At 39.2% G+C, this 22,069-nt stretch overlaps 1 protein-coding gene across 2 annotated transcripts in view; it reads left to right on the top strand.

Moving 5' to 3' along the window:
• Positions 1-22,069, top strand: part of SLC12A7 (solute carrier family 12 member 7) — a 2,260,604-nt gene that overhangs the window by 2,123,088 nt on the left and 115,447 nt on the right. Inside the window, exon 24 of one of the 2 annotated variants that reach the window (XM_044065144.1) lies at positions 6,323-6,492. In XM_044065144.1, the coding sequence (XP_043921079.1) occupies positions 6,323-6,492 (170 nt within the window). Of the gene's footprint in view, positions 1-6,322; positions 6,508-22,069 lie in introns of both variants that reach the window. The other variant, XM_044065145.1, reaches the window with a different exon arrangement.

The following is a 22,069-nucleotide window of genomic DNA, read 5'->3' as shown; positions in this document are numbered from 1 at the left end:
ATTCTGAAACATCGATCATATGGTTTCGATCATATAAGATTCAATGTTTCGGAAGTTCGAGATTCAGAAATGAATCCGTATATAGATATAATATGTATATATATATTTTTGTGAGACTTTGCCCCTGCTGCCTGATGATCATCATCCCCTCCCTGCCAATCAAGGCATTTGTTCCTTATCACTGGGTTGAGGGTCTACTAAGAGGAGGAGCCATCACTGAGAGAGCAGTCAAGAGTAGTTTTTTTTCGTATTATTGTATCTGCCCTAACTTTCTAGACTTCTTGACTGACTTGTATATAATGCGTGTGCATGTATGTATGTATATGTATATGTGTGTGTGTGTGTGTATATATATATATATATATATATATATATACACACACACACACACACATATATATATATATATATATATATATATATATATATATATATATATATATATATATATATAATCTGTGTGTGTCAACTTTTGTTTTGTTGACAGTTATTTGATAAAGATGGATGACAGTTGTGCGAGGTTGATGAAGATGATCTCAGAGTTAGAATATCTAATTAGCAAGAGGTGGGGAAGTACAAGAGGGCTTGTACCCCTGCAAAGAAGACATTTACACTGGGACCATAGTCAGGGATCAGTAGAAACAAATTTCTGTTTTATTCAGCAGTTGAATAAAACTGGAGTTTGATTCTAGTGAGTCCTACTTGTGGTTCCAGTGCAACTTTATCTCATTGATTCTTAGATCCTACAGTTACACTTTCTGCTACTGTTTTGGTGCTAATAAAGGCAGAGTAATTTTGCCTAACCATGGAGTTACAGTAACTAGAACATTACCATGTCTGGGTGCAGACTTTGTAGACCTTTGAGTTTATGTTTGTAGCCATGATGACTCTTGGAGGTGGTATATATAAGTGACTGGAGGTGGGAAAATATGAGAACACATGGTATTTGGACAGCATGGGGTAAGAACTCTTAGTGTGGTGCATAGGAAGCTTAAAGATGAGCTGGTGATTTGGGAAATGTCACAGATGTGAAAAGCGTAGATTGCATATTTTATTAAATGCATTTACTACTTGTAACAGGAACACAAGTTTGGTGCATTAAGTAATGGAAAAACATGTTGCTTTGCATTTTGTGATGGCAGGCATCAAACAAAGAGTGGTACTCTGTGTAATGGGAAAACAACAGTGTTATGTTAAGCCAACAGTCATCATTACTTACACCTAGTTGCATAAATCAGCATGTTGAAGCTTATTAAATGTATCACAATAAAACTGAGTCATGCTGTTAGTTTATTTCCTTTCTTGTTCTTTTATAGTAGACAATGAAAGTTGCACTGCTTTACTCATTATATATAATGCATACAGAGATGGGTAATGCATAATTCCAGGTGGAGCTGTGATATTTTGCTTTGTACTGTATAATGATGGCGAAGAAAGGGAGCAGTATTTTACAATTATTCTGGTAAGCAACCTTTGGCATTGTAGCAAATAGACAGGACAGAGAGTGTTAGGAAGAAAAAGCAATTGTTTCATACTGTAAGACTCTCTTCTCTCAATATTAATGGTAAATACTTTGTAACTGTATTGCACTAACACCACAACTTGGTGTCATAATGATCTGTTTCAAGTTATGCCCATCTATTTCGGAAAATGTCTTTGAGGTTTTATTCATTTGCATACTGCTCAACAGAAACGCTCCAAGTGAAACAACGTGCTGCTCTTGTACATGCATGCAAGCCAACATAAAAAAAATGAATGCATTCAGTTACTGATTTATTTATTGATTGATTGACTGATTGGTCATAACCAATAGTGCTGTTTGGGGCTATATTGGAGAATATAAAAACTAAAGTAACTCAGCAAATCTGAATAAGGACTATGCAGGTAAAAAATGCTGTGTCTGTGTGATTTTATATATAAATATATATATATACATATATATATATATATATATATATATAGATATAATATATATATATATATATATATATATATATAGATAGATATAGACATAAATATATATATATATATATATATATATATATATATATATAAAATAAACTCTTTTCCAAAGGAAAACTGTAGAAGAGAAATGAGATTTTAAAATTAGTTACAGACGTGCTTTTATGAGCAGTTCACTAACACCCAGTGTAGCATGACTTTGAACTTGCAATCTGTCTTCATGACTGAGATTCTAAGAGCTGTAGAAGACAACATCTTTAGCAAAAGGAAATATCCAAGGATTAAATAACATTATTACCTGATAATAAATGTCTTCATAGGAAGATTCTGGTGGAATAATGAAAAGCAGCAATGAACTTAGCAAGAGGAAAGTAAATATATAATTTGATAATTCAGGTAGAATTTGTAATTGCACAGCTGAGTAACAATCTGAAAATGATAGTTTGTGGACAGTTTGTCAAATACATTATGTCCAGCATCTCTTCAACTATTGAGGATTATAAGCCATTTTTTGGTTGGATGAAATACATTGGCACAGAAAAATAGATGATCTAGACATGTACTTTTGATAATGACTGCTGTCTTGATTTAGTCTACCATACTGGAATGAAAGGAACAAGGCTCTGTGTAAAGAAGGCTAGAGCCCCAAGTGCAACCCATATTACCTGAATTCAGTTAGTGACTTGGTTTCTGGAAGAGCTGGGGGGAAGGAGACAGGATTTACATAGGTTCTCAACACCATGCTCACCATGGAGGTGGAATTTGGAGACTTCTACCCTTTGAGGTTTGCCACTCTGTGGCTGATGCAAGAAGGCAATGCCCAAAACATCCCATAGGATGAAGAGGGACATAGGTATAGCCACCCAAGTCACTAAAGGTAGTCCTTATGTGAGAACTTATGAGAATATGAATGCAGCTATAGTAGGGTGTAAATAGTCCCTTCAGAGAAACAAGTGCTTTCATCACTATCAAAGGGGTGGGTTAAGCTATATTTGTAATCTCCCCTCATAGCTGCTTCCTTGATGGCCATGTCACTGTGACTGTAACCTGGGGGATTGAATGAGTGCTGGGGAACAAAGCGGCACCATTACTTTTGCCCATTATAGGGTAGAAACTGGCAACATTAGCAGAGGCTTGATGGTCAGCAGACAAGTGGTATAAAGACTATAGAGAGAAAAAATGCTGGAATAGAAAGAAGGAGAATGCCATGTTGTGACAGAATGCATCAGTTAGCTACATCAGTAAGCAAGTATACTTAGAGTCATGTGTGACACAGTACATCCGTAAGCAAGTATACTTAGTCATGTGTGACACACTACATCAGTAAGCAAGTATACTTAGTCATGTGTGACACAGTACATCAGTAAGCAAGTATACTTAGTCATGTGTGACACAGTACATCAGTAAGCAAGTATACTTAGTCATGTGTGACACAGTACATCAGTAAGCAAGTATACTTAGAGTCATGTGTGACACAGTCTAAACTTTACTTTAATTCCTTCAAATTGTTATAGGATTCCAAAGTATCTAGAAAGTCGTTTCTGCTTTTAGCTCTCCATCAGATGAAAAATAAAATTTAAGTGCATCTTTTGGTGGTTTTAAACTCACTGTGAGACAGTCACTTAGAAACCATTGACAGAAAAACAGTCCATGATAACAGTGTATTAGTTTTGTAACACTGTCAGTCTAATTCATGCCAAGGTTTATCATGCCTGCATAAAGTATACAAAGTTTTGTTTACACTGGAAACATATGTAATGGCCCTTCTACATATGGTCATATTAAAGGTGGTCAGTATTGATGAGTAATGAATATGAGAGCAGCATTACACGCATTTTAATCTAGTGTGGCTGTGAACAGCACAAGACGCAATTTATTTTTCATGTAGTGTGGCAGCACTACACCGAAAATAGAAGTTGTTATAATGCTACAAGTAACAAAACATTGTTACAGCAATGTGTGCACCAATGTCATTCCAGGCTTAATTGTGACATGCATATACCTCCTTGTAGAGCTTAAGAGATACAGAATGGTAATGCAAATTGATCAGGCATAACAACGGGTAACATTGTTTCATCATACGCAAGGCTTTCTACAAAGATTTTAATAACTGCCTCAGCAATGCCTGAAATTAAGCCATATAACATTTTTCTTGCCCTGTCTTTGCTTTCCTTGTCATGCAGTATGTGAATGTATGCATGATTACATGCATCAGTATATCAAACTATCCAAACGTCCATGCATAAGCCCCTTGTACACACCGACACAGGCAATGTGAATTCACTGTTTTTTCATTCAGTTGTTTAATTCAGTTTCTGCACATTAGGAAGTTATGCCCCTTTTTTGTAACTAGCTGAATGAAAGTAAGAGTAATTTGTTTGAATCCTTAGACATCATTAACATTAAGGATTATTTTGATTTTATTATACTGCTATTCATATCAGCAAAAAGTAAAAAAAAAAAAACAGTAAGTTGATGTAAATACATGAGCTACTCTTTTTGTACATTGAAACATATTTTACAGCCCAAACATAGATTTTGGATGTCGGAAAAGAATTGCTTTACTCACAAAGTCCGATTTTCAACCAGTTTGATATACTGCATATCCTTCTTACAAAATAGTGTAGTTTCCCCAGGCCTTGTAAGAATTATATATCTCATATATTTTTGATTTCTGACACTATTTGGGAGCCTGCAGTCTCTACTAAATGTTTATTTCATAAATTGCATTGTTTTTGTAAAAAAAAAAAAAACATATCTTGGTGTCATTTTGAATTATCCATTTTGCATCATCAAATTTTGTCATTTTGTCCATCCTGTTTTAAGTATGGGGCTTTTTTCTATATAGATGTTCATTATTTAAAACAAAATTATGTTTTATTTATTCATTTTTAGTTTTTAAAAGGAAAGAAAGAACGTGGTGTGCATCAAATGAGCTAAAGCTAAAAATATACCCCCAATTTGCCAAAAATGTGGTGTGCATCAAATGAGCTAAAGCTAAAAATACACCCCCAATTTGCCAAGACTTGACATGGGAAGTAACATATAATGGAGGCTTCCTACGGTAAAAAAATCATTTATACTGTTTAGGTACATGTACTGTCTCGATACACTAAGAACACCAACTTGAAGATGTTTCAACACTTTATAATTGATCAGAAAGATTTTAGGCCATTGTAGTTGAACATTGTATTGACAGTAGGTTTTAAATGTATGTTGTGATGTTTGCCGGTATAGATATAAACCTGTATCAAAGTAATTCATACTTTAATGCTAAAATGTGGCACTGTAATGGTTTCATTGTCCTTCCACTCCTTCTACCCAGTTGTGATTATGATGTCCCCCGACTTCCAGCATCTCACTTTTAGACTCATTGACTGCCTTTAAACCATTCATTTCTGCATGAACCGTGTATTTGTCTGTAATAAGAACACTGTTGTTTCTGCCTTGCACTGCCTATACTGTATGGATGACTGCATTGTCTTAATTTGCCTGTGGCCATAAAGGGGTTGACATCCTGCTGACTTTGCTTCGATCCTGCTAGTATTCCATAAGTGCCATATCAGTGGCTAATGGGAGGGATTCTGAGGTATTTAAAAACTCTTCTTGCTTTAATTGTGCTTTGGCAGTAATATGATTAGTATATTGTTGTTTACTCAGAGCTGCTATTGTGATGTTCATGATAATTAGTCCTCCATTTTCGTCAATATGATATTCTTTGACAGTGTTATAGCTTTCTCATTCTGCAGAGGTTAACCAGAAACAATTTAAGTTTACAGCCTGCAGTTGTTTGCAGCACATTCTGGAACTGCAAATACAAACATACCATAGTTTTTTAATTTTATTACAACATTAAGAAGTTGTATACTAATGTGTTACCTCCTTTGTTAATATGCTTAAATGTAATGATTTTTATTTTATTTTACTCACTTGTTATCCAGGAGCCAGGTAAGCCCATTAGCCACAGATGCCTCATTTCAGGTGTAATCCTGAAGCACTGTCTAGTTAAGTGATTTGATCACAAATGCTTATAGTATCCAGAAATTGAGGTAGTCAATTTCAGAGTGAAATACTTGCGAATAGCTCATAACCTTAGTTTGCTGCACTGAAATGCCTTTGATATTTATCAGACGGCATGTAATGTTTATCAGACAGCATGTAATATGTTACTTTGAAGGCCACGTAGTCACATAATGTAGTTTATATCCATTTTTTTTAAATTGTACTGTGTAATTTTTCCTGTTGGTTCTGTTTTTGTAGTCTGGTTACATTAATTCCAGATTCAATCTGAATCCCTGATAATATCTTCTAACTTGCTAGCCTTTCAAGACACCAGCTTATTCTTCTTTGTTTTTCTTAGGCCCAGTTGATTCATGACAGGAATACAGCATCCCACTCTGCCTGTCTGGAAAAGGATGCTGATCCAGAGAAAGTGCATATGACATGGACCAAAGATAAACTCATAGCAGAAAAGAACAGAAACAAAGAAATGACTGTATCTGGATTTAAAGATCTGTTTAACATGAAACCGGAGTGGGAAAATCTGTCCTGCCATTATACTGCAGTTTAATCATATTTCTCTGTTTAATTTTCTAATGCATCATACTTGGTTATTAGTGCATAGTGAGACCAAACTGAGTAATTCAGTCAAGAAAAAGAAAGTACATATAGTTCTTAATGCTTTTTCATGAGCTTAGATTACATCCATTTGTGAAACCTGGCCTGGGAAGAAAGACAGGCTAGATGTGGTTGAGAACTGCTGTGGAATCCAGAAGATTTAGGACAAATTTTATGTATGTAAGTAATGTGGATCATTCTAGGAGTAATTTTCCCATTTTCTAAAAGCATATTGTGTAGTGTGAAGAGAATGGTAACTTCCACAGCCTTGAGTTCTCATTTGTTCCACCATTATCTTGTGTGGCGTAAGCAATCTTTTGCTTTGCTGTCTTATAGGGCTTTATTGTGAGCTTAGTCACATAAGGTCTGAATTGTTCCCACATTTGTGACAAGTTTTTTTCAGAACTCCAGTGTCATTTTTCTGTTGTTCAGCTTCTATCCTATTGTTCTTTTACACTAATAATCACTTAAGACATATTAACATTTTTCCATTTTCACACGTTGTACATTAGATATGTTTCCTTTATTTCTAACAACTGTCTTTCAGTCCAGCATTACATAAACTACTCATTTCATCCTTCCCTTAAGTCTAACTGCTTGTCCTGAACATTATTCTGCATGTATTATTCCCACAAACTCCATATATCTCAGTGTAATAAAGATCCCACTTCTTGTTCTTTCTTTCTTCCCTTTAACAATATCCAATGCTTCAAATGCAGTTGATATAGATTTTGATTTCCATTTTCTAGTAGTTGCTTTTTTTGGCAGCCAATAGAATAAAACTTAATAAGGTCTTACTATGTCTAAGCAATTTAGATCCTGAGTCACAGCTCAAAAAATAGTTTCCTTACTTAACAACGATTTGCTCACCTAATGAAAAAGTTTTCTGACTAAACACAATTGGCAAAAGCAAAATAAATAAATAATAAAATATTTCTGACAGCATACTCCGCAGGGAATTTGTTTTTAATTCAACCAACTCATTACACCCCCCCAAAAAAAAAAAAAATATATATATATATATATATATATATATATATATATATATATAAATATATATATATATATATATATATATATGTGTGTGTGTGTGTGTGTGTGTGTATATATATATATATATATATATATATATATATATATATATGTGTATGTATAAAATTGTATTCATGTATGCATACACACATAAACAGTACACTCCATATATATAGTAAATACAGTGATGGAGTGATAGCTGATTAACATGATCAGACAGAGACAAGTCTAACTACCTGCTTCAGTGTAGTTCATATATCAGCACAGTTGGGAGAACACCAAAAGTGTACAGATATGTACAACATTTACATTATGTGCAGTACATAAACTGACGCAGGATAGGGTAAAGCCTGAATGATGTCAGAAGTAGGATAAAGATAGGAAAAGGATGAGGAAATTGGAGACATAGTAGCTATAATAGTGAAATAGTAGAAAATAGTTGAGGATAACCCATAGATAATCCCATAGATTAGGGAAAGCAGTTGAGAATGTAAAGCTCCCAAACTGCTAATAGGGTTTCGATTGTAAGTGAAGAGTGAAGGGTGTGGGTACTATTTCATTATTAATTAGATATTAATTTAAAGAGCAATGTGCAACTTTTAAAAGTGACACAGTCAAATACTTGTTTTCTGAATTTTTCTGCAGAAAGACTAGGTGATATGTCCACATATTGTGATGTGGTATAAATCTAGCATCTTGTTGTAGGTCTGTTCCATTTTAATGGTTAGTAAAGAGTGACTATTTGATACAATGTGGGATGCATACAGCAGAAGGGGGTGAGTAAGAAAGCTCTGGTATTTGAAAGATGGGCATAGTTCTTCATAAAGTTATTGCCAATGTAATACTGTCCCAGTTTCTGATTGTTGCACAATGTTACCGAACAGACACATAGATCAAATTTTAATTATCATTCTTTGGGGTTAGAAGTACTTGTCCTGGACAGCATAGCCTTAGTCATTTTTTCCATTATTGAGGTGTAAACCAGATTCACATCACCATTTTTGGGCCATGCTGAAGCTCTTGTTGGAGTGGTGTTGAGATGTCCGGACCATTATATACTAAGTAAAATAAAGTGACATAATCTGCATACTGAAATCAATTAGCCTCATCACACTAACCTAAAATATTGCCAAAAAGTACAACCAGGTGAAGGCAAAGCAGATGATCCATCAAAAAGAACTCAAAGCGAGGCAGCAGTTTCATCACCCTAACAGATTAACTCCTTCCTTCAATGTCCCTAGTAGTCCACTGAACAGAATCTGGTAATGGGCTACAGCTATTTAGAAATTGTAGTAGGAAGTGATGGTCATCACTGTCAGAATTATTCGATAGGTCCATGAGTACTGAATTGACTTCTCCTTTGATCTTAATGTGAAGATGTGCAGTGAAGTCAAGTACAGCGGATCATTTTAGGTGAGGGTAGACAGCATTTTGAAGTCTTCAACTAAAGCTAAGTACACCATTGGGGAAACTTTTTCTTGCTCCTTACCAATGTCAGTAAAACTTAATAATTGTATTACTTGTGGAAAGCAAATACCTCATAAAGATTTTAATTCGTTCTGTATGCCTTGCCTAGGCCCTGACCACAACGTACCTTGCTGTTGTTTTTGTGCTTTATTTAATCAGCGCACTATCCGTCGTCTATATATTTTCGCCTCTAAATATTTCGGTTCTCGGTTTAATTATTCAGAAATGTCGTCAAGTTAGCCATCTGACTACCAGAATTCCGAAAAAAATGCAAAGATAAAAACAGAGACAGGCTGCCGAGGTCCAAAACTGCCTACGACACTTCAACTAAGCCAGTCGCCAGTTCGCCGGTACTCAGTGAGGTGCTTTCGCAGCCCCTGATATCCGCTACTTCTGATTCGCAGGCCTCTACTGAGACCCATTTGGAGTCCAGTATGCCGCGAGATGCTTCAACTATGGAACCCACGGATGTCTCTACATTGGATGGGTCCGGAGCTGCTGTGCAGGCACCGGCTTCTGAGGATGTATTCAGGCCTACGGACTTGCATATTAAACCGACTCCTCCTGCTTCACTTAGGCCTAAATCTCGAACCATGCCTAAAAAACAGATGCCCAGGCCACATGCTCAGGCCTCTATGCCTAAAATACAAATGATAAGAATGGCTGAAGATCTAATAACTCTAATCAGGGGTAGCCACCCCCCTCCCTTCTAAGAGGCCTAGGACTGAAGTTTATGAATCTTCTGACCAGGATTCTGTTTTTTCTGATTCTTCTGATGATCTGGATTTGCCCTTTTCTACTTATGAGGATTCTGATGCAGAGGACTCTATCCCCTCTGCTTCCCCTCCAGAGGATTTTTCTTTTGGTGAAACCTTAAATACTCTAAGGGAGCATTTCTACTGGGAAAGCCAGGATTTTTCTGATTTAAAAAAGAGGCTCAGGGATTTCTTACTCCTGCCTCAGCATAAGCCTTTAGCTATCCCTCCTGTACTAGACATTGTTGATGCTTTTTTGGAATCTAGTTTGGCCCTTGATTCCTTGCCTCCTGCTCCCAGAAAACCTGACAGATACTACAGGGTCCCTGAGTCACACAAGTTCCTTTTTAAAAATCCTATTGCAGATCCAGAGACTATTTCTCAGGGGCCCAAGGGCATTAAGGCTTCAATTCTAAAAATCCTACGCCTTCTGATAGAGACTCCAGGGCGCTGGATAGATGGGGTAAGAAGGTTTACACTTCTGCAACCTTGACTATTAGGGCTTTAAACTGCCAGTTTCATATGTTAAAGTATCAGCAACATGTTATTAGATTGCTTAAACAGAAAATGATGATGATTCCTGACTGTGCTGAAAATAAAGAATTACAGGATGTAATGCATTCTGCTAAACAGGTTGGAAAACATACTTTGCAATGTGGTTTTGATTCATTAGAGGCCTTTTGCAGGGCTGCTGTTACTGGGTCTGTGCTCAGAAGGCATGCTTGGCTTAAGGAGCAATCTTTGCCTGGTCATGTTAAAGCTAAATTGTTGGATGCTCCCTTAAATCAGGACCGCCTGTTTGGCAACAAGGCTGAGGAAGTTCTTAAAAAGATGGAAGATAAAGCTAAATCTATGCAAACTGTTAAAGATTTCTTACAAGGTCATCCTCCTAGATTTAGTAGGCACTGGCCCTCTAAAAATTGGTCCTTCCCAGCCCCTTCCAGGTCTTCTCAAGCCAAACCCAGACACAGCAAAAATCCCAGGTTTCAGTCCCAGGGGACACACACAACTAAGCAGTGGGGGGCCTCCAATTCCAAGTCTGGGAGTAATAAGACTCCCCCCTATGGTAAACTGCCTCAATGACTTCCTTTTAAAATGTCCAAGCACTTATCAACTGACTGCCCCTTTGGGGGGAAAGATTGTTCTTCATGCAAAGAACTGAGAGGTCATTACCCAGGACACATGGGTTTTAAATATAGTGTCCCAGGGATACAGATTTCACTTCTACACATTGCCAACACCAAACAGATGGCCGGACCTACTCCCAAACCAGTGGTCCAAAAACAAGTACTTTCTCTCTTAAGCATGGGGGCTATTCAGTTGGTACCAGAAGAGGAAAAGGGACAAGGTTTCTACTCAAGACTTTTCCTGGTACCCAGAAAAGACAATTCATGGCATCCTATCCTGGACCTGTCTACTCTAAACACCTTTTTAGAGATTCCAAAATTCAAGATGCTGACTCTTCACCAGTTACTTCTTATGCTAGGCAAAGAGACCTGGTTGGCAACATTAGATTTAAAAGAAGCATACCTGCACATCCCAATCAGGGAATCTTGCAGAAGGTACCTTCGCTTCAAAGCAGGCTACAAACACTGTCAGTTCTCTGCACTGCCCTTTGGCTTATCTACTGTGCCCAGGGTATTCACAAAGTGCCTACAGTTATTGCATTTTGCAGGCAAAGAAATATTCAAATATACCCGGGTCCATATTAGATCAGTGAACGCTTAAAAAAGCGAATGTTGATTGATCGAACTTATGTAAGCGAAAGCTTACAATCTCAAATTGTCAGAACAGTGATTTTTTCCTAGGAAAAAAAAATCTCTGTTCCAAAACACATACACACAGCACAAGCACACCAAACAAACAGCAATCCACACACATACACCTAAAATCTGACACCTAACTCTACACTAAACTATACACACACCACTAACTATCCACTTACCTTAACCCAAACCCTAACCCTAAGTTCCATCACTATCGCATGCTCACCTCACCCGCTCCCTAACCCTAACTCACCTAACCCGCCCTAACCCTCACGTCCACACAATCACACACATACCTAACCCGCGCCCTAACACTCACATCTGCACAATCGCACACTTACCTGAACCCGACCCGTAACTTTCCACCACAGCACCGAAAATACCGACGCAACAGAAACGGACAACCGAATTCTTTCCCTAGGAAAAAATTCGGGTTTCTGTTGCTTCAGTATTTTAAGCTTTCACTTACATAAGTTCAATCAATCAGCGTTCGCTTTTTTAAGTGTTCGCTGATCTAATATAGACCCATATACCCATACCTGGATGATTGTCTAATTCAGGCAGAAAGCCAGGACATACTTTTGAATCATCTGGCCTTTGTACAAAGAGTTCTAACCTGTCTGGGGTACACCATAAACGAAAAGAAATCTCACCTGGTACCCTGTCAACAAATTATATTCCTGGGAGCAAGCTTGAATACAACTTCTCAGATACTTTCCTCACGCCAGAGAAACAAACTCATTTGACAACCTACTTCAAACAAGTGGCCACAAAAACCCTGCTATCTGCAAAACAAATACTGCAAGCCTTGGGGTTCATGGCCTCCTGCATTCTTCTAATTCCATATGCAAGACTGCATATGACAAAACTACAGTGGTATCTAAAAAGCCTATGGTGTCAACATTCCCAAAATCTAGAAGCAAAGAGTCCTATCATACCTTGCCTACACCTAGAGTTCCTTTGGTAGGCAGAGGCCTGCCACCAAAACAAGGGACTACCTTTCACACCACCCCCTGCCGCCCAAACCATAACAACAGATGCATCAGACTAGGCATGGGGGGCTCACCTGGCAGGGAAGTGCATTCAGGGCAAATGGAACCCAAGTCAAATGCACCTGCATATCTATCAAAAAGATTGAGTCTGATCAGTCTCATTATGGAACTCATAAATGGAGAGATTGGGAACCTCCAGTCGCTGGACCCCACACAGTTCGGCTTCGTCAAGGGCAGATCATGCCTCCTGAACCTGGTGGATTTCTTTGAGACAGTTACTCAGGCTATAGATAATGGAAAGGAGGTACACACGGCTTACCTTAACCTTGCTAAAGCATTTGATACCATTCCCCATTCAGGTATTATTGATAAGCTCACCAGCCTGGGCATGGACCCTTATGTCACAAGATGGATCGCAAACTGGCTCTCAGACAGATCCCATAAAGTAAGAGTAGCGGGATCTATGTCCGAATCCAGACCAGTAATGAGTGGTGTGCCTCAGGGCTCTGTCTTGAGGCCCCTCCTGTTTGGCATATACTTCTTCAGAAGTACAGGCAAGCACAGAAGGGCTGTGGCTGACTAAGTTTGCGGACGACTGCAAACTGGGTGCTATAATAGAGTCTCCGGCTGACATGGAGATCCTCCAGAAGGGCCTAAATGAGACTGATGCATGGTGTCAAAGCCATGGTTTCAAGCTACATGCAAAAAAATGCATAGTAATCCCCTTTGGAAAAAACAGAGTACCCGCAAACTACAACATAGGAGGTAATCCCCTGAAATCTGAAGAAGAAATAAGGGATCTAGGGACCCAAGTAGATAGCTTTCCTTTGATAACCATGTTGCCAAAGTGGTTAGAAAATCCTTCTATGTGACCCATCTGATCACGAAAGTGTTTGCATCAAGATCTAAGGATGTAGTGGTGCCCCTCTACTCTTCCCTCATCAGACCCATTATTGAGTACAATGCACCAATTGGAATGTACCTGGCTAGACATCTCCAGCAGCTGGATAGACCACAGAGGTACCTAACCAAGAGGATTACTGGCCTCAAACAGTTGCCCTATGCAGCAAGATTGAAAAAGCTAAGACTGTTCTCTGTTGCATACCGCTTTCTCAGAGGCGATCTCTGTCTAACGTACAGAGCCATGTCCAACCCAGAATTGTTGAACATGCTCCATCTTAGCAAAACCAAATCTACTCGAGCTACACACTCTAGGTATATAAACCTCAACACAACAATGAATAGAACATGCTGGAGGGATAGATTCCCTTCGCAGAGACTTCCCTTTCTATGGAACAGGGTCCCGATCTACATAAGACAGAGCCCCTCACTATCACTCTTCAAGAGGAACCTTGATGAGTGGATGGGTAACATAAAGTTCACACCGGGGATCACACCAACAGCACTACTAGATAGGGGCCAAGGGTACTAGCTGCTAGTACAAGGGTCTAGGGAACTACTAAAGGGGCGGTGAATACCGCACAATGTGGCTGGGCTAATATATGCCTTCGGGCAAATAGCCCAGTACCAACCTATGAACCTGTAAGAAATGTTAGCTGTACAGAATGCTCTGACAGTCTTCAAGGACCACATTCTTCCAGGACAATTAATGGTAAAGATGGACAACACCATTGTTATGTGGTACATAAACAAGCAGGGGGGGTACCCATTCATACCCCCTCTGCAGACTAGCCATGGCTTGTGGAACACAGCCTTGAGCTACCAAGTGCACCTACAAGCTCATTTCCTGCCAGGAAAATTAAATACACTGGCAGACGGACTAAGCAGAAACCTCATGGACCCACACAAGGGGAAACTGGAACCAAGGATTTTCAACATGTTGACAAGCAAATGGGGGAGCCCAGATATAGACCTATTTGCCTCTCCCCAGAACTACCAGTTGCACAAATGTTGCTCAAGGACTCCCCACAAACAAGCCTGGAAAGTGGATGCTCTGTCCTTCAGCTGGAAAAACCTATCAGTCTATGCCTTCCCCCTCTGCCTCTGCTCTCCAAAGTACTACTAAAAATCAAACAGGACAAACCAAGGATGATTTTGATTGCTCCAGACTGGCCACGCCAACACTGGTATCCCCTCCTGCACAGTGTGTCACGGTTATCCCCATGGCACCTGCCTCAGACTCCTTTCCTGTTGTCCCAGCAGGAGAACCAGATTCTGCACCCTCAGCTTCTAACACTGAACCTTGCAGCCTGTCTAATTACCTAATCTCTCCTTTACCATCCCTCAGTAAACCTGTGATGGATATCATTTTAGAATCAAGGAGACCTAGTACTCAAAAATCTTATGCTGAAAAATGGAAAAGATTCTGTGCCTTGAACCAATCTCTAGGGATGAGCACAGCAGCGCCCAATTTACCTCAGATTTTACAATACTTAACTGAGATGCTTCACAAGGGCCTGTCTTTTTCCTCCATTAAAATCCACACCTCAGCCATTTCAGCTCATTATAACACAGAACCTCCCCTCTTCTCTCATCCACTGCTCAAGCAGTTCCTCAGAGGGGCCAAAATTTTGAGACCACTCAGGAAAGCTCCAACCCCTGCCTGGGACCTTAATTTTGTTTTGGAGAAACTCACTCTACCTCCTTTCGAGCCAGCTGCTACTGCAGACTTAAAATTTCTTTCTTGGAAAACAGCTTTCCTTTCAGCAATCACTTCAGCTAGAAGGGTATCTCAATTACAGGCCCTTATGGCAGTGGAGCCTTTCATTATATTTCATGTGGACAGGGTGTCCCTCAGAACCAATCCATCCTTCATGCCCAAGGTGGTATCCAGTGTGGCTCTTAATCAGTCCATTCATTTGCCAACCTTCTTTCCCAATCCACAGAACAAAGGGGAATGGATACTGCATTCCTTAGATGTGCACAGACAACTTAGATTCTACTTGGACAGGACTAAACCTCAAAGGAAATCTGAACAATTGCTGGTGGCATTTGCTGCAGGGGCAGAGGGGAAAGCTATTTCAAAGCAAACCATTTCTAAATGGATAGGCCATTGCATTCATTTCTGCTATAAGCACCATGGAAAACCTGTCCCCCAGGGGATCGGACCTCACTCCACCAGGGCTGCATCTACCTCTACAGCCTTTCTCAGAGGCATCCCTACCAGGGACATCCTAGAAGCTGCTACCTGGAGTTCAGTACATACTTTCACCAAGCATTATCATTTGCAAATTTTCTCTAAACACAGAGCTGGCTTTGCCACTGCAGTCTTGCAGGGATTTATAGCTGGTCCTAATGCTATTTAAATTCCTCCTCCTCCCAACCATAGCTTTGGGAATCTACCCAAATGTAATGACTGCAACAGTGAAACACGAAGAACATAGTACAGTTGTGTACAATTACCATAAATGTAGATGTTCGAGTGTATTCACTGTTTCAGTCCTGGTTACTCTCCCTCCAGCCCCCTAACTTCTTTTGGTTATACCTCCACTTTCCTTTACTATGCTTAAAAGCTTTTTGGTGTATTTATTTTATTGTTGGAGGTATATCATTGTACTTTCATATTTAATTGCTTCCCATTAGGGGGGCACTTGACATCTGGGGCAAGAAAAACTGATGTAATGGCGTCGGCTGCATGTTTTATACCCCTGACGACCTGACGTCATGGAAGAAGTGACAGCAACTGAAGCAGGACCCAAGACTTTGTTAATCAGGCCGACTGAGGGCTATCTGCAAGCAGATAACCCAAATGTAATGACTGCAACAGTGAATACACTTGAATGTCTACATTTATGGTACGTGTACACAACTGTACTTTTGCTTCCTCCTAAAGACTCTTACCAGGCATAGGGATTCCATTGTCCTTTGCACGCCATACCCAGACATAAAGACTGAGCATACTTGCTCTGCCCAGTGAATTGCTTATATATTTATCAGTCTTTTATCATTTATCCACCCTAACATGCCAGCCATCAGTGGGCTTCCTAAGATCCACAAGGACCCTATAGATCCCCCGCTACGGCTCATAGTGGCGGGAAGAGGGTAATTAACGGAACCTCTCTCGATGTACATTGAAAATGTGTTGAAAAAAGCTCTACCACAAGCCACCATGGTGCTGAAGGACACAGGTAGTTTCCTAACTGACCTAAGAAATAAGGTTAAGGATCTGAAGGACATGAGAGACTTACTACTGGTAACGATAGACATCAATAGTTTATTTACGGTTATTCCAAATTAATTTGTTATTGAAGCTATCCATTGATTCCTCAGACATCTAGGCATCTCTATGGACCCCATATGCTCCTTGTTGGAGCTGGTGCTAGAAAATAACATCTTTGTGTATGGGCAGGAGTTTTACCTACAGATATGGGCGGTTGCCATGGGCACCCCCTGTGCTAACAGTTATTTGAATCTAGTATTAGCCCAGTGGGAGAAAGGTATTATGTGATTCCAGTCCTTGACATAAATACCTACTCTGTTATGGACGTTTTGTAGATGATATTTTTATTTTATGGAAAGGGGATGCTAGTCAACTGATTTATTTCACTTATTATCTGAACAGTACCACTAATTTTCTTGTATTTAAAATTGATTACCCCAAAGAAGTTATTGAGTTTCTTGATTTAAAGGTGATGCTGCATCCGGAAACTGGCATAGAGAACTGCCTCTATAGGAAGGGCAGCTGGAGAAACCACTACCTATATCACCAGAGTATGCATCCCAAACATATTTTTAAAAATATCTTTGAAAATCAAGCCACAAGGGTCTCACGTTTATGCCCAACAGAGGCCGACTTTGTCACAGAATGTGACAAATTGCATCGTAATTTATGTGCAAGGGGCTATAAAGAGTCAGACCTCAAGTTGACCATTGACCTTAAGAATATGAGAAGCCTTAAGGGCCATCCTTACTACACTGAACAATTGACCACTCATCCTCTGGTGAACATAAGAACAGTAATTCACAACTTAATTGTCTTTTGATGTATAGTACTGATAATAAACAAGTATGTGACACCATTAGAAAATATTGGCCTATATTGACTGCTGATGAGAGGATTAAAAACATCATAGGAGACAAACCCATGTTCTTCTACAAGAATAAACGGAATATAAAAAGCCTCTTATGTAATAAAGATGGCTTCTGTCACCAGACACCGTCGGTAAGAAAAGGCACTTTCAGATGCCATCATTGCAAAGCTTGTACCCACATTGACAGCAGCAACACCTTTATTCACCCTATCTCTAATAAAACCTATGTTTTTGATGTATTTGCAAATTGTACTACTCAACGTCTTGTCTGTATGGCATCCAGCTGCTCATGTAGAGCTTTCTATGTAGGAAAAACTGATCAACACCTTAAGGATCGGAGTCTACGTCATATGAGAGAGATAAGGAATGCTGATTTGAACAATGCGCTTGCCATGCACATTGTTCATAATCCAACACATGTATTTAAACTTAAAGTCCAGGAATGTATTCAACCTAGCCCAAGAGAAGGTGTTATAAATAATCGGACAGAAATTATAGAAATCAACTGGATTATTAATTTAAGAGCACATTGTCCTCCAGGCTTAAACAGTGTAGTGCCATTAAGACCTATCTTAAAAGCAAGGAAGCTAAGGATTTGGGCCATGATGAGGCTGCATAACTTAGAAAGTTTATTTATCATGATGCAGTGTTTCTTACTTACTGCTGCTAGCAGTATTTGCTGCCTTTCCTAATACTAATTGTCACAAACACTTTCTGTTGCCATGGCAATAAGCCATAAGAGGATGATTGGACTCAATGAGTCCTATAGTAACCTATCACTATAGGGATACATGTCTAAGAAAGCAATTGGTTAAAACTAAGAAGCTTATCAAATAGGAAAGTTACCACTGATTGCTTCACTATTGGCTGTTGACTAATTCCTAGAACTGCAGTTGGCCACTATGGTTCCAATCAGTACTAAGACTATGAACCTGCATTTGCATATGTGGCCCATCCCACACTTGTGATTGGGCATCTGGGTTTTAAATAGAATCTGTAGCAGGATTTACACATGATCTGAAGAAGGCTATATTACCCAAAAGCGCTTATCAGACCGATTTTTATTCCTGCATTTTACAGTTTTACAGTTTTACTTAATAAGTTTGTGGTTTTAACAGTTGCATTGTGGTGCCGTGGTGGTCTGCCGAAGGTTTTCTTTGCTGGTTGACTTCTTTGAGTCAGTTACCAGAGCTCTGGATGAAGGCAAGGTGGTTCATACAGCCTACCTTGATTTGGCTAAGGCCTTTGATGCCATTCCCCACTCAGGAATCATAGAAAAACTAACTAAGCTAGGCATCAACTCTTATATCACTAGGTGGGTTGCAAACTGGCTCACAGATAGAACCCACAGTGTGAAAGTAGCTGACTCCAAGTCAGACTGCCGGCCAGTCAAGAGTGGGTCAGTCCTGGGTTCTCTCCTGTTTGGTATCTACTTCTCTGAAGTCCAGGCCAACACGAAGGGACTCTGGCTGACAAAGTTCACAGACGATTGCAAGTTGGGAGCTGTTTTTAACTCCCCAGGTGATGTTGACATCCTACAGAAAGGCCTCACTGAGACCAAAGACTGGTGTCAGAACCATGGCCTTAAGCTCAATGCCAAAAAATATGTTCTCATCCCCTTTGGGAAGAACCCGGTTCCCATGAATTACCACATTGATGGTAGTCCACCGAACACAGAAGGCGTTATAAGACATCTGGGAACACAGGATGACAGCAACCTCTCTTTTGACCACCACATTGCCACCGTGGTCAGAAAGTCTTTCTTTGTGGCACATCTCATTACTAAGGGTTTTGCATCCAGGAAGAAAGAGGTCATTGTCTTCCTCTACTCTTCCCTAATTAGGCCAGTCATCGAGTACAATGCCCCATTTGGCATATACCTCACTAGATGCCTGCAACAACTGGAGAGGCCACAAAAGTACCTCACAAAGAGGATCTTAGGCCTTAAACACTTGTCCTATTTGGAGAGACTCAAAAAACCAACTATTCTCTGTCTCATATCGCCTACTTAGAGGCGATCTCTGCTTGACTTACAAAGCCATGTCTGACCCATCTATGTTAGAAATGCTATATCTAAAGAAATCCTAATCCCTCCACACCACATGCTCCAGAGACCTCAACCTAATTACCACAATCAACAGAACAAGCTGGAGGGACAGGTTCATAACCCATGCTATGGAATAGACTTCCCATACATGTCAAACAGAGCACGTCACTGGCCATCTTCAAGAGAAATCTTGATAAGTGGATGGGAAATAGAAAATTCACCCTGGGGATCACTCCATTGGCTCTACTCAACAGAGGCACTGGGAACTAAGGTCAGGTGGCATGATGCCAGGGTAATCCTGTAGGCTAGGCATGTAAAGGCTCCAGGGCCATTAGCCTAATACACACCTATGAACCTATAATGCTTCAGAATGTGCAGAGTACTTGTTTATTCCATAAACAGTGCTGGGAGACTGCCTACTTAAATTCTCAGATCAGTCTCCAAGAATAAAGAAAATATTCAATTTTTATAGCTTTTATTATCAATTTCATGCATGCAGAACTCTTACCATTACATGGCTTTAACAAATAATAAATTTTTAAATATTTTATATCCTTGTGATCATTCACTTAGAGCTTCACATGAACAATTGACAAATATGCATTTTTAAAATACAGACCACCTGTTCTTAAGATTTATTCATCTGCAACTTTGTAATATTTGGTACCAGTGCACACTGTCTCACAGACATCCTGGTATAGACTCATCCCCCAGTCTGAGAAGGCCTGAGTAATGTTAATCTGGTTCCCGTGAATACCTGACTCAATTTTCAGTCACAAACATAGCGCCTCAACTCCTTCAGTACTTACTTTACCTTCAGCTATCTGTCAGTGCAAGCAGAGAGAATGCAGTTGTAAGACACTTGAAATATAAATCTACTACTTATGTGAAACTATGTCTTGCATAATCATACATCTATTTTATCATTTTGCTTTTGACATAAACATATTATAAAACATTTATTTGACTCATTTGTGAAGAAATTGCAAGTTAATATGCATTTTTGTAAAATAAACATGAGTCTTAATAACCTTCCGTAATAATCTCAACCTTAAAAGCTCAAAAAAAACATCAGTGCTTTTCTTACATTGGAAGCAAAGACCCTGTACTCACAACACGGATCAGGAAGCTGATAACTGGTTTTCATTAACCACATTGGTATATATGTCAAGATGGTGACTCAGTCAGATTTCTTGGTATCATAATAGACAACCAGTTGAAAGAATTGTTGGTAGCACAAGTATGGCAAATGTGTCAATAGTGTAGCCATAACCAATCAGAAAAATTGGGAGACTTCAGAGAGTCCATACATTTCTGTCTCCAAATGCTAGTTTCACCGTTTCAAGTGTGTTTCTTGTTTTCATTACTTCGGTACTCTGCAAATCTGCTTACATATCTTCAGTCTCTACATATTCATGAGCTAGAAATAGGTTATCGTAAATAGCGAATACTTACGTTTGTTGTTGATATTCATAGCAGGATACATTAGTACTATTCTCTTTGCTGCTGTTTGGATTTAAGTCAGCAGCTTTTCATCATCCACAAAACTGTGACCACAAACTTGTTCTCACCTACATGTCTGTCTCTACATAATCTAAATATGTGAAGTATAAGACAGTTATTTAACATTCCTGAATAATAAATTAAACGCACTGTCTGTAGCTATGAAGAATCTCTGAAAGAAGTTTCTTATGCCATTAAAACTCTAGTATAACAAACTCTAATTTTTAAAACACACTCAGTTTTAAGACTTTGTTAAATAAACTATGTATGTAGCCAGTGGAAATGGATTGTAGTTGCCTAACTTGTCATTTTTATACCTGTACTTTTCTTCAGCTTTCTAGGACAGTGCCCTTTACCTGTTGTGCGTTTGCTTATACTTATTAAAATCCAGGTTATTAAATAAATGATAAATCTTGTAAATCTTGGTTTTAATCCACACACTAAGATTCAGACAGGCTTAGTACAATGCAGAAGCTTTAGCTGAAAGGTTTGTGCATCATGCTAATCCTTTCCAGTTCAGAGACCACTGCACCTCTGAGGTGTTCCCCTTGCAGGAGCCTCAGGACAGAAAGTAGTGTCACAGGTAAAGCCACATGCTAATCCAGTAGTTCAGGGGAGTGGCTAATGTTAATCAGCCATGTGCTTTTCTCAATGAATGTCCACAGCTCCCGATTTGCTCACTTAGCTCAGTAAAATTTTATTGTAGGAGGAAAAATTGACTGCTGTAAAATCACGGCACTCACTGCTATGGGAGTACTCATAGTGTAGATATGCTCAGCAAAAACATGAGATTAGAGGAGAGTTATTAGTGTTTGCTTATGATGGATGTATGTATGCATGTCTGTAGAGCCATGAATGAGGCTACATGAGTTTGTGTGTGTTTGAGCGTGTATGTATGTGAGCTTGCTTAAGAGAGAGATCCATGGTAACCGGGGAG

Source organism: Protopterus annectens, chromosome 3.part0, assembly GCF_019279795.1.
Source record: "Protopterus annectens isolate FY-2018-M chromosome 3.part0, PAN1.0, whole genome shotgun sequence".
Classification (NCBI taxonomy): Eukaryota; Metazoa; Chordata; order Ceratodontiformes; family Protopteridae; genus Protopterus; species Protopterus annectens.
This window is presented reverse-complemented; position numbering and strand designations above follow the sequence as displayed.